This window comes from Rattus norvegicus, chromosome 3 (assembly GCF_021556685.1).
Source record: "Rattus norvegicus strain SHRSP/BbbUtx chromosome 3, alternate assembly SHRSP_T2T, whole genome shotgun sequence".
Lineage (NCBI taxonomy): Eukaryota > Metazoa > Chordata > Mammalia > Rodentia > Muridae > Rattus > Rattus norvegicus.
The window spans coordinates 143,970,716-143,984,909 of NC_141536.1; the positions used below are offsets into that span (position 1 = coordinate 143,970,716).

Below are 14,194 nucleotides of genomic sequence, written 5' to 3' on the forward strand. Positions count from 1 at the left end.
GAGGCTGGGCCCGGGCGACTCCTGAGGGCGCCAGTGAGCAGAGGAGCGGGAGCCGGAGGGGAATTTACTCAGCTCTGTTAGAAAGGGAGGAGATGGAGGGTCCCTGAGGGAGATGGAAAAGGGATTCGGAAGAGATGGCGTTCCGTGAGACGAAGGAGGGATCTGTGAGGCGAGACTTCCTACAAGTTGGGGGACTCTCTGGCGACTTGGCAGTTTTGTGAGATGTGCGTTTTCATGAGGAGTTGCGGGTTCTGTGAGAGGAAGCGGGGTTCGGTGAGGAGAAAGTTCCAGGAGAGCCCTTGAGGTGAAAAGAAGGGCTCCAGGAAGCAAGGGTGAACCTTGAGGGAAGGAGGGCCCAGAAGAGAGAATCACTTTTGCCTCCAATTCATCAATTACCTCCTGCAGACCTTTAACGAATGCGCTCATCTCATTTTGCTCAGCATCAGTGCAAGGTCTGTTTCCCATCTAGGAGCCTGCCTCTGTAAAGTAACAGCGATCCCAATACACAATTGTACAAGTTGTCAATATGCCGATTTGGGGGGGGGGGTTTGGGGGTTTTGTTTCTTTGTTTTTTTTGCTTTAAAAATAAATTTGGATCTAAATTCTAGTAACTCAGATTCTGAGAGATAATTCTATACCTTGACATGTTCTTAAGTGTCAGGACAGTTTAGGGTGTAAAACCACCACCTAGTCAGGCCTGGTGCATATGCCTTTAATCCCAAGCACTGGGAAGGCAGAGGCAGGTCTTTGTAAGTTCAAGGCCAGCCTGGTCTGCATAGAGAGTTCCAGAACAGCCAAGGCTCTATAGTGAGACCCTGTTAAAAACAGAAAACAAATAATAATAAAACCCCACCACCACATCCTGGTTGAGAGGCAGTGTGGTATTTGCTCAGAAAAATACATAAATAGCTTTGCTTACAGTCTTAGACAGATTTAAAAATCTGTATTGAATTTATTCATCTCTAAGATAGGAAAAATAACACTAGACTCATAAATTAAGAAGTCTCAAGTGGGTCCATTATCGAATATTTGATACCCAGAAGCCATTAAATAAGTAATGATTTGTTTAACAACAATGTGGGTGAGGCAGATACTAATGCAAAATAGTATTGAATCAAATGAGAAGTCGTTCATGGCTACAAGTGGCGTCCAACTGTGAGTCCTCGGTGTCTTTTCCCTTCTCTTTCTGTGTATTTTCCTTTATCATGACTTCCATCTATTTTCCTGGGGTAAGCTAGTACTAAACAATAACCCTATTCTATGTATATAGCCTCACCCCTTGTTTTTCACTTACATTTTGTTCCCAAGTTTCACAGGACTATAGACCATTCGTATTTCACATACCTTGATAATGTTACACTGAATAAAACCAGACTGGGAGTGAGGTTTACCACCAAACCTGCTTTCCTCCATAGTTTAGTTCTTGCTTGCCCTAATTTTCTGTTTTCTGGTAGTGTCAATGGCATTATCCTAAACCATAAATTTCTTCTATCATCATCTTCTCATATCTTTTTTTATTTTTCTTTTCTTTTTTTCGGAGCTGGGGACCGAACCCAGGGCCTTTGCTTGCTAGGCAAGCGCTCTACTACTGAGCTAAATCCCCAACCCCTTTCTCATATCTTTTTTTATACCTTATGAATTATTAATGTTTACTAAGCAGTATTTCAGTTTGATTTGATGTGGGTACAACCCACATTTTATAGAGAAGGAAACTGAAGCTTAGAAAGACTAATGCACTCAAGGTCATAAAGCAAGGCTTTCCTGAAGTTAGGATTTAAACCAATATCACCTTGACTAGAGAACCTATATTCTGAATATTATGCTATTCTCTGACTGCACAATTTGTGTTTCACCAAGTTCTGTCCAATACAACTTCAAAATACCTCTCAGATTGACCCATTCTCACAGACACTTTAAGTCAAAGCAGGAAGCAGTCTCCTAGTCCCCTCCTCCCTAGTCTTAACACCTTCAGTTGTTCCAGTAGATTTATCTAACACTATCAGGCTGATATTCCGGGAGCACTGCTTTCATATGTCATTGCCAAGAACGTTATGAGCATGTGTGTATGTGTGAGAGTCTTGGTACATAGTCCTGGCCGGCTTCTTTAGAAAATGATCATTCAGTATTTTATTGTGTCTATGTTACTACTTTTTGTTGGACTTTGGTGTTTGTTTTAAGGTGTGTGTGTGTGTGTGTGTGTGTGTGTGTGTGTGTGTTGACTAGAGGACAACTTTGGTGGCTCAGCAAGCCCTGAGATCTACCTGCATCTGCCCTCAATGCACTAGAATGACAAGTGAGTGCCATTATGCCAGATCCTCGTGCTCGTGTGGCAATCACGTTACAAACTGAACAATTTCTCCAGCCCTATTTTTTTTTTCTTTTTCTTTTTTTCGGAGCTGGGGACCGAACCCAGGGCCTTGCGCTTGCTAGGCAAGCGCTCTACCACTGAACTAAATCCCCAACCCCTCTTCAGCCCTATTTTTATTACTCATGAATTTTTTATAGTGTTTCATGTAGCCCAGGATGGTCTAAAATTTCCTGTTAGCTAAAGCTGGCTTTGAACTCCTGATTCTCTGGCTCTATCTTCCAAGCAGTAAGATTACAGGCCTACATCATTGTACCCTTTTCCAGTTTCACTATTGTAGTGTTACTATAGAAACCTTTTTGGGGTTATTTTCATGGAATGAATATATATATATATATATATATGTATATATATATATTTTCCAAAATTAAGTTAGCAAATAAAGATTCTAAAAAGTTTTATAGCTTCTCTTTGCTAGATATTTCTTACAGTGTTGATGATGTATAAATGCATCTGATCCTAGACAGATCTCATGTAGCCAAGCATAGAGTTAAATTTAAAAAAAATATCTTGTCTTATAGGTATACACACAGTAGTACCTTGGGTTTATTTGATTTTTATTTCCTTAATAGTTTGAAAGGTGGCATTCCATGTGATTTAGTTTTCAATTATATTGTCAATTATAACTATGCCATTAGTTTCATTATTTTCAGTGTTTCAGCTTCAAATAGTTTCTCTATCATTAAATAGTTTCAAACCTCACTTGGTTTCCTCTCATACCATTTTCATTTGGTTCCAGAGTAAAATGTATACCTATCTTTTGACAATTAGTGAGAATGTCTTCTCAAGGAAATTCAAATCTTGACTTAGTAACCTGTAGTTGTAGGAGGAAATGCTCAATAAACAACAGCTAAGAGACAGTGAATAAGCTAGGAGAAGAGATGATTGTGGAAGACTTTATGGGTCAAGAATTTGTTTTTTATTGATTGCCTATTGGATACTGGTCATTGTGCTAGGTACTGCATGGATATGATTTAAATAGGTGGTAAAATCTGAATAGATACATTTGAGTATGTATGTGTGTACTAGAGTCAAGGTCTCATATAGAACATGCTGGCTTTGAAAGCCCTGTGTAAAGAATGGCCTTGAACCCCTGATACTTCTGCCTCTACCTCCCAAGTGCCTGGATCATGATAGGCATAGGGCACCATTCTTGGCTCTGGATGGTCAGTTTTGAGTGTACAAGGAACAATTAGGATCAACATTGGGAATAGCCTGTGGATTAGAGAGCAAGAGATGACAAATAATGAGTCCTGGGATGGGGTGATTGTAACTTGGTCCTGTGCATATACTAGCAATCCATTTGATGATAAATATGTTTGATACTTAGTGGTTTGTGGACATCTCTTTTTGTTGCAGAGTTTTGGGGAAACATTGCCAAGGAATTTTACTGGAAAACCCCATGCCCTGGCCCATTCCTCCAGTACAACTTTGATGTGACTAAAGGGAAAATATTCACTGAGTGGATGAAAGGAGCAACCACAAACATCTGCTACAATGTGCTGGATAGAAATGTCCATGAGAAAAAACTTGGCGACAAAGTTGCTTTTTACTGGTAAAAATATTTATAGTCTATGGCAGAGAACAATCTCATATTTATATAGTGTTTTATGATTCACCATGTGCTTTATCTTTAAATCTTAAAAATTATTCAAATTAACTAATTGTGTGTGGATGGCATGTGAGTGTGAGGTCAGAGGACACCTTTCAGGAGTTGGTTCTGTCATTCACATTGTGGGATGTAGGGACTGAACGCAGATCATCAGGTTTATGAACAAATGCCTTTTACCTGTCAATATCTTGCTATCCCATACCTGCAACGCCAGATACCTTGAGACAGAGTCTTACTGTAAAATCCTGGCTGGTCTGGTATTTTCTATGTAATGAAAACTAGTTTTGAACTTGCAACAACCCTCCTGCTTCAGCCTCCAAACTGATGGAATTGCAGTGGTATGCTACTCACACTGGGCTGTCACAAAGTGCGTCAAATTCCATAAATTTACTTGATGCTTACAGTAACCAAAAAGAGTAAGCAAAGGATCGTTAATTTGATATTTCAGTAAAGAAAAATAAATCAAGGAAGTTAAATTATTTTCTTCCAGTCACATAACTACTGGGTAACTGTCAGCATAAAATCAAGTGGTCCTCCTATTCTTAGTTTATGGTGGGAGATAAGGAGAAGAGATATACAGGAGAGAACAGGACTAGGTTGCTTTTGGACAAAAATTGAGAGTTAGGTTTTCACCAACTCTATCACTGTTATCATTACCTTTGATTGAGTTAACTGTTAGATACTGTGTTCAGCGGCGTAAGAAATAATGTGTTTGGGCTGGGGAGATGGCTCAGCAGTTAAGAGCTCCAGACGTCCTGAGTTCAATTCCCAGCAACCACATGGTGACTCACAACCACCTGTAATGGGATCTGAAGCCCTCTTCTGGTTGTCTAAAGACAGTGACAGTGTACTCATATATGTAAAATAAATAAATAAATCTTTAAAAAAAGAGAGAGAACGTATTTGATGCCCACAGTAACTACAAAAGCCACTATGGGGGTTGGGGATTTAGCTCAGTGGTAGAGCGCTTGCCTAGCAAGCCCAAGGCCCTGGGTTTGGTCCCCAGCTTTGAAAAAAAGAAAAAAGAAAAAAAAAAGCCACAATGCCTAGCAAAATTTCTTTTTAAAATATATATTTTATTAGTTCTTTGAACATTTTTACAATATATTTGGTCCTATTCAATTCCAATCTCCCCCCTAACTCCTCCCAGACCTACCCTCACATGCCTACCCCCTCAAACTTGTCTTTGTGGGACCCCAATGTATGTTAACACTGTCTCTAAGAAGTAGCGTTCAATGGAACGCTGATTTGGGAAGCACTGCATTAGTAATCTGCAAATGCATTTCCAGTGCAATTAATTCTATGGTAAGACAGCCTGGGGCTGGGGATTTAGCTCAGTGGTAGAGCGCTTACCTAGGAAGCGCAAGGCCCTGGGTTCGGTCCCCAGCTCCAAAAAAAAGAATCAAAAAAAAAAAAAAAAAAAAAAGACAGCCTTACCTGGCTTTTACACCATCACTTGTTCAATAATTTTTAAAGATACTGGGTATCAGGGCTGGAGAGATGGCTCAATGGTTAAGAGAGCATACTGCTCTTGGCAAAGGACCCAAGGTCAGTTCCCAGTACCCACATAGAGTAGCTTGAACTGCCCATAACTCCAGTTCCAGAGAATCTCATGCCCTCTTGTAGATGCCACAGGTACCTGCATTCATATGTGTGTGTGTGTGTGCATGCACTCACATACATGCACGCACACACACACACACACACACACACACTTAATAAAAATTATATAAAAATTAGTAAAAAGATTATGGATACTTAGCCTCGTATTAGGTGTTATGAATGCAGGGGTAGAGAAACGAAAGACAGTGGGCAATTGATTTTCAGTTCTTTTATGTTTAAACTACAAGTGGATTACATGTTATAATAAAAAATAAAGTGCAAATATGCCACATATATAGTTGCTTCTCTTCTTGGGCCCAACAAAGTAAATATACTTACACCACTTCCTCTTTCTTCTCTTCCTCCTCTTTCTTTACTGCTGCTGCTTTTTGTGGTGCTGGGGATTAAACTTTTGCTAAGGAACAGCTTCGCCACTGAGCTACACTCCCAGACCCCCTTTAATTGTCTTTAAAGAAGAGATTGGCTTCTTGTTATCATGGATGAGAATTTAAACCTCAAATTCTCCTCTAACTTCTTCCTTTCATAATTTTAAAATTAACTTCAGACCACAGTCTTTATCAGAGCAGTGTAGTAAGTGTATTAAGATGGCATTTCCTGTTTTCTTGCTCCTCCCGTCTCCTCTTCCCTCCCTTCCCTCCCCTTCCTTTCCCCCTCTCCCCCCAAGATAGGGTCTCATGTATCTCAGGCTAGTCTCAATAACTGTGCAGTGAGGATGACCAAGAGATTCTGATCCCTTTTCCTCTGCCTTCCTCTACTGCTCTTCTTTCTTTCTCCCCACCCCCACCAAGTCTTCTCTGTTAGGGTCCACCTTTTTTCTGCTTTATTTTTTATTGATACTTTAAAAAAATAAAATTTTTAGTGACCTTTTATCTGGCAGTTCTAGGATTTGAACCTAGGGCCTTGTGCTGTTAAGGCAAGTACTCTTCCACTAACCTATATCTCCAGCTCTAGGATCTTTGTTATTTCAGCCAAGCTATTATGGAACTCATTATGTAACCCGTTTTGGTTTCAAAATCATGGCACCTAAACCCACAACTTTGTCCATGCTAAGCAACTGCTGTACCTGTCTCAGCCTCTCAGATCCTGAGATCACAGGCATGAGTAATCATATCTGGCAAGTGTTCTTTTCTTATTGCTTCATTCTTGGATTAAATGGTGTCATTTAGATGAATGTAGTATTATTACCATAACACATTTGTAGTTCATTTCATGTATTGAGACATATTTATGCCCTGAAGTAATCCACAAGGAAAATAACACCCTCTAGAATGTATTCTAGTTAGCCAAAACAGAACCACCACAAGGAAGAATTTGGCCTTTTGCTTTGACTTGGCACATAATAAATGTTTATGGAATTAAATTATTTTTAGACCTCTATGTGCCTGCTAGAATCTACATAGGTCAACTTTCTTTATAGATTAACACATCTAAGATTAGCTAGAGAGGACAATGATTTCTGAGAGGGCTGTATACCTCTTTGAAGATAAAAAGAAGACTAATCTCAGGTAATTTTACTAGCCAGCTATACTTTTCTTTACTATGATACTGACTTGTTCAAATTGACAACATTAAACTGTGATAGATAAAAGAAATATTAGCCATGCTAGTCAAATATATTTATTTTAAAGTAAAATTAAAAAAAAAACAAACCAGATAAGATTTGTTAAATCAGGATCAAATGTTCTAGGTACAGGCATTCTAGGGTTTACCTTCTATTTGGAGAGACTAAATAGATATTTAAAATTATTTGCTACCAAAAAGTAAACAAAAAACTAAACAACAGCAACTCAGGAGGTAGAGGCAGAAAGACCAGGAGTTCAAGGCCAGGCTTGGCTACGTGGATAATTTGAAATCAACCCAGCTGCATGAGACCCTATTTCCAAAAACCCAAAGCAAAAAATAAAATATACATAAAATAGCTTTTTATATTATGGAGTTGTCAGTTGAATAAAATTAAATAGGAGAGCAAACTCATGTATCCAGTATCCTGGGATGGAGAAAGGGCTCAGTGGCTGTTCATCACTAGTACTGTATTTCTGGCAGTAAAAACATCAAGTCTCAGCAAGTGATCAGATATGAAACCTTACACATACAAGCAACACTACTCACTAGGTTGTATTTATGTACTTATTCACATATATAAAATAATAAGAATTTTTCAAAAAGACCATGAATTTGAGTGGGACTCACATGCCATAGAGGGCATATCAGAAGGCTTGGAGGGAGCAATGAGATATAATTATACTTTAATTTTTTTAAAGTTGCAAAAAAAAAAAAAGTTGGGTGAGAAACAAAACAAAAGCTAACAAGTCTCCTTAGACCAAAAGGTTTATGCAAGGAACGACTGATTTACTTAGCAAATACTTCTTGAGAATTTACTATATACCAGGCACTGGTTGACCAAGCCAATACAGTCAGTCAACAGGGTCTCGAGGGAGAGAGTGAGGATTGAAAAGAAAAAAGACAATTAGACAAAAGTATAACATGACTCCAGCCAGTGCTGAGGCTGAAGCAGCTTCATTTTTTCTCAGTCTGCTAGGTACATTCAAAGAATATGGCCAGTTCTCAGATCAAAGACAAAGAGATCACACCAGGCAGCAGTCAAACAAAGCAATAAGGTCCCCAGACTCCTGGGTCTGAGGGCTTGATGGGATTATCAAGACAAAAGGGAAATCACACATTCCTTGGCTGTGTTTACCTTGATCCTTGCATTAGCCCAAATGTGAATATTCTTATCTGAGCCTACTTCTTTGAGCCCAGTGACAGGGACTTGCCAAAATTTCTATGAGCATCACCAAAAGCTCTCCACAATGTGTAAACAGACAAATAGAAAACAAACAAAATATGACAAATAGGGGTTGAGGATATAGCTCAGTAAAGCATTTTCCTTACAAGGACTTGAATCCAGTTCTCAGAACACACACACACATACACACATATAACAGATAAAAATGATTTGTATGTAAACGACACACACAAATATAACAGATAAAAATGATTTGTATGTAAATGATACATACAAACACTAATCACTAGGAAAGAGAATGACAGTACAGATAGGATTGATAAAGGATGCTTTGATAGGGTGACATCATTGGCAGAGATTTGAGAGAAATGATGCAGTATGCCATGTGATAATTGGGCTAGAGAAGAGAAATGTTCCAGATAGATGTGTGCTGGATGTGTGTACCAGCAAGTGTGTGCTGATGCTTGGTGTGTTTGAAGACTGGTAGGTTAGTATAGCTCAAGCCATGTAAGGAGAGGGTCAGGGGAAGTACTGAGAACCATGAAAGCCAATATAGAATGTGACTTTTTACACATGGTGAAATGGGAATGCACTAGACAGTCTTCATCAGTGACGTGGAGATGACTTGGATTATACTTAGGACCCATCTTTTAAAGTAAGGATAAAGCATAGAAGCTGTGAGATCAATTACAAGACACAGTAGAAATCTAGGTGAGGCATAGTGACGTAGGTAATAGTTTCAGTTGTGAAAGTGGTTAAAAAGTGCTCAAAATCCGGATCTATTATGAGTAAAGAGTCATGGAATTTGCTGTCTTGGAAGGTTTTCAGCCTGCTGACTTCAACACTTTTTAGATAGTGGATAAGGTCCAGAAGTGGGAGATTAAAAGATCCTTATAAAGAAGAATGATGTGGCCACAGCTAGATTTAAGAAGGTTAATCTGGGACTGGGCCAAGAACAGAAAACGTGTGTGGTAACAGGAGTGTGAATCGGGAGAGATGAGTTCGTTATTCAGGGTGGAGTGCTTAAACTTCGTGCTGGAGACAGACAGTACCAAAGTTGTTGGGCTTTGGTGACTGGGGACCTTTGTAAACTAGTGATAGAGTTCTAGTACATTTGACAAATATCCGTCAGCAACCATTATTCCCACTTTCTTTTCATATACCTTATTTGCCAAGGCTGATCTTTAACTTGTCTCATAGCCAAGGATGCTCTTGAGCCATTATATAGGCCACATCAACAAATCACTTACTCTCCCTCAGTGTCCTTAGTATACAGCTCTCACTCCTTTAGCTACCTATAAATTATTTCTCTTGTTATCTCTCCCTGAATAACTAATCATGTAAACCATCACTAACATTCCTACCTACCACACTAAGACAAAGCTAGTGACAGAGAAGTTACAGGCAAAGTCTTGTTTTAGAGGACACATTTAACCCTTGCTCAAATGAGCATGTGTCTGTGAAAGCTAATATATTACACAGAATTCTTGTTTCGTTTCTCTTTGTTCCTTTCTTCTATTCCATTCATATTTACAAATACGTTTCCTTCCATTAACTAACTAAAATGACATCTTTCTCTTCTGTTCCCATCAACAGTCTGTTCTCTCCCACCATGTGGGTTCTGGAGATTAAACACAAGTCATCATGCTTGGTGGCGAGTGTCCTTATCTGAGGAGCCATCTCACTGGCACAAAATGGCCCTTTAGAAAGAGCTAATGTTTAATCTAGTCATCCTAGTTTTTATCTTGGGCTTCTTTTATTTCTGTTTGAATTATGAGCATACTGATTACAACTTCAAAATTCCACATCTAGGGTCTTTGAGTTTTAATTCTTTGAGCATTTTACTTTAGGATCACTTTTAGAGTTTATGGATTCTCCCTGCTTCTCAAATTCTAGCACCTTCCATAAACATTAATGAGTTCAAACCAGATTCAGTCCCTAAAGAGCTCTATATGGATGTGCAATATGGAAGGTAAAAAAAAATTGTTAGATCTTTCATGGTTTTTGTTAACTGTCTTGTAGTTCCTTCTGACAAACCTAGACATAATCCTGTAAATAAATCAAAACCACAGAGTTACTCTGCAAGGTGTTTTCAATAATGTGTGGCTACCAGAGGAGGCCCATCACCATACACATTAACTTACCTTACCTCTTTAAGTCTTAGTTTTCCCATCTGTAGAATGGGGATAACAGTGTCTATCACACAGATTGTTGTGAGAAGTGGATTAATTTTTGTAGGAGCACAGAGGGAATCCCAGAGTCACATTGCACTGTTTCCTTTCCCATGTTCCTGTGGAGTCTGTGATATATGTGTGAGAACTTGCAGATTTCATGTAAAAAATAACCTTTAGTCTTTTGTAGTGTTTTTGTTTTATGGATGAGGTAATACTGAGTCCACATTCTCTGGTTCTTCACATGATATAGTTTCCTAAATAATCCCCTTATCATTAGCCAGTTTCCTCAGACATATTCTAGTTGGCTAAGATCTCTCATATTCCAGGTGTGGTCCGCTTCCTATCTCGATGTTTCCGTGTTTTGACTTTTCATGACTATAGTGATGTAAGCTACACAGGCAGCTGTGCTGACCACTCAGCTTCTTACAGCTCTCTGTACTCTCTGAGGCTGATTGATTCATTTCTTACTTGTTTCTCTTCCTTAGAAATAGGGTCTTTGTTGTGTAGCCCTGACTCACCTGGTACTGAACTTACAGAAATCCTCCTGCCTCAGCCACCTAAGTGCCAAGATTACCGGCATGTGCCACTATTCCTGGCTATACATTTCTTTACTTATTCTAATAATAAGCTATGTCTCCCATTGCTGTACTTATGTATTTGTTCCCTTATTTTTTTTTAACCTGGATGTAGTTCATAGCATTTTGGAGCTTGTGGCTCAAACAGTATAAATGACTTGGCCAGGGTCTTAAAGTAATTATAACTTATTTTGAAAGGAGGCAATTTACATTCTATCTTGTAGACACCATGCCTTTGCCTTTCTGACACTTGGTCATTTGTCTATTCAGTAGTTTATTAAGAGGGGTTGGGGATTTAGCTCAGTGGTAGAGCGCTTGCCTAGCAAGCACAAGGCCCTGGGCTCAGTCCCCAGCTCCAAAAAACAGCAATAACAACAAAAAAAAGAGAGTACAAAAGAGATGCTTTTGGAAATGTCAACTACTATTTATAAAGCTAAAGATATTGGAGTGAAATTGTAATAGAGTAGTATCTTTTCCTTAACTGAAATACACTTACTCGTTAAATAATTTCCACAGAATATGTGCAATGTATAGTTTACATATTAACTTGAGAACAAGCGTAGAGCAGTTCATAGGTGATCAGCAGAGAGGCACTTTTGTAGTCCAGGAAAGAGTCCACAATAGTGATAATGGTAGAAGTCAAGGAAAATGGGCAGACTTATGTATATTATGAAAGCCAAGTCAGTAGATGTAACAGATGGGCTTTGTATATAAGAGACTAAAGTTAAAACAAACCTGCAAGGAAGGACAGCAATATGGCTTCTCGGGTAGTGGTGCCACTAAGTCTGATATCCTGAGCTTGACCCCCAGAGCCCACATGAAAGAATTGACCCCTTCACCTTGTCCTCTGACTTCTACACATGTGCTGTCGTGCATATGTGCACATGTGCACATATAATATAAATAAGTAAATGTAAAAATACATTAAAAAAATATCTCTAAGGAGCCGAGCATGGTGTCAGTGTGTATAATCTCAGCCGTCGGAAGCTGAAACAGGAGTATGAGGCTGGGCTACAGAGAGCAGCTGTGTTTCAATAAAAATCAAGGGCTGACTGTTCTTCCAGTGGTCCTGAGTTCAATTCCCAGCAATTACATGGTGGGTCACAATATTTGTAATAGGATCCGATGCCTTCTTCTGGTGTGTCTGAAGACAGTGACAGTGTACTCATATACATTAAATAAATCTTAAAACAACAACAACAAAAAGACACATCTCTTTCCCTATTTGTCTTATCAACTGGAAAAAAATGAAATAGAATTTCTAGTATTCTAGATGGCTAAGATACTTGGGGGAGGAGTTCTGGGAAAAATACCAGAACTTTTTGTTTCATACAAAAATATATAAAGTTGTAGTTGTGACAAGGGTTAGAAAGTCACTGAAGGGTTCAAGTATGGTTACAATAGATCAGATTTATATTTTGAAAAAAAAACATTCTTTAGATTATGAGTATATTTAAAAAGATAAACCCAGCCCGAGGATTTGTATGTAGACGCCTTAGTTGCTTTGGAATCTTAAACAAGTAGTGACATCCTTCTTGAGGTTTAGTTTTCTCATCTTTCAAATGGGGATAGCAAATCATGTCTATCTTGAAAGATTACAGGGGAGCCAGGTCGGGTGGAACAGGCCTGCAATCTCAACTACTCAAGAGAATTAGGCAGTAGAATTGAGAGTTCAAGGCCTGCTTGTTTAAGTCCAGCCTGATAAAAATAAGTAAGAAGGTTAGGGCTATAGCTCGGTGGTAGTCTGCTTTTATGTGGGCCCTAGATTCAGTCTCTAAGATTATAAACAAAATCAAAACCAGAACTGTCACAAGGATTAGCTGAAGGTTAAGATGAATAAACACAGTATGACACCAAGAGAATTATTACAGTTAAAGAAAAGTTGCAAATACAATGGAAATACCTTTCCCTGAACAACTTGAGTAATACAAATAAGAACTTTCCCTGTATAACTGTAGCATGACTCTCAAAACAAGGACATCAGTATCCACATACCGCTTGCCATCTAATCTTTTGACTCCATTGCCGCTTTGTTGAAATTGTTCCAGTCGTGTCCTGTATAGCAAGGGGGCCCAGCAATAGAGTGATATGTAATGTCCTTTGTCTTTTTAGTGTCCTTCAGTCTAGACTAGTCCTTCAGTTCAGCCTTGACTCCCAGGGTCTTAAAAGACTGTCTTTTCAGTCTTAACAGACAACAAAATGTAACCAAGATACTTACCTAGATTGGTTGTACTTGTTTTATACCAGTTGATATATATATTTATAAACATCTGTTCGGTCACACAGGCCTCTCATCACTAACCTTGGAGCCGGCTGCTCCTGATGAGTAAGTAATTGAAGTCCCCAACCTAACACCTTAGTTGTGCACCAAGTTAGACAATCCTAAATATGACATCTAGGCTTAGGGCCATCTACCCATTCCACTACATTCTAGCGGCAGGTTTTGATATTTATAAATATTTATAGACAGGTTTCAGGTAGTACAGTGAGTAGAAGATAAATCTGGTCCCTGCTTCCATGGAACTCACAAGATGGTCAGCTGCAATCTTGTTTAGAAACGAGTTGTTAGGATCAATGTGAAATAAGGAAACAAGTGTAAAGCAGGAGATTATTTTAAGGGAGTATGGGAATGTGGAGGGCGTATCTTCAGGAGCATGCGACCATACATGTGCTCCCATGACTCTTGACAATGCCCAGGACTCGAGTGTGTGTGTCTGTGTGTGTGAATGTGTGTGTGTAAGCCAAAGGACAGTTTGTGGGAGGCAGTCCTCTTCTGCTACCATGCAGGTTCCAAGAATTGAACTCAGGATGGCAGGCTAGGCAGCAAGCACCCTTACCCACTGAGCTATCTCACCATTCATCAAGGACTGTTAAAGTTGAAATACGAGATCTTCCTTGCTTGGTTGAGGTTGTGGGTCTTTCAGGAAGTTGTCAGCTGAAAAGATCGTGGTGGTCCTCTGGTTGCTGCAGTGAAGTAAACAGTCTGGAATCCAAAACCTGGGCCCTATTTACATTTAGCCCCCTCAGTGACCTTGGCAAACTCTTCTTCTGGACTTCTTGTAATTTAAAAATGAGAATAGTAATACTTGTTCTGCCTAT

The 14,194-nt window shown here is 39.1% G+C and overlaps 1 protein-coding gene and 1 non-coding gene across 3 annotated transcripts in view; one reads left to right on the forward strand and one right to left on the reverse strand.

The window, feature by feature from the left end:
• Positions 1-14,194, forward strand: part of Acss2 (acyl-CoA synthetase short-chain family member 2) — a 42,994-nt gene that overhangs the window by 244 nt on the left and 28,556 nt on the right. For both annotated transcript variants that reach the window (NM_001107793.1, XM_087652316.1), the window contains 1 exon segment: positions 3,725-3,920. In NM_001107793.1, the coding sequence (NP_001101263.1) occupies positions 3,725-3,920 (196 nt within the window).
• Positions 10,356-10,486, reverse strand: LOC120102019 (small nucleolar RNA SNORA18). Its single transcript, XR_015685120.1, has one exon. It is a non-coding gene; the product is annotated as a small nucleolar RNA SNORA18 (small nucleolar RNA).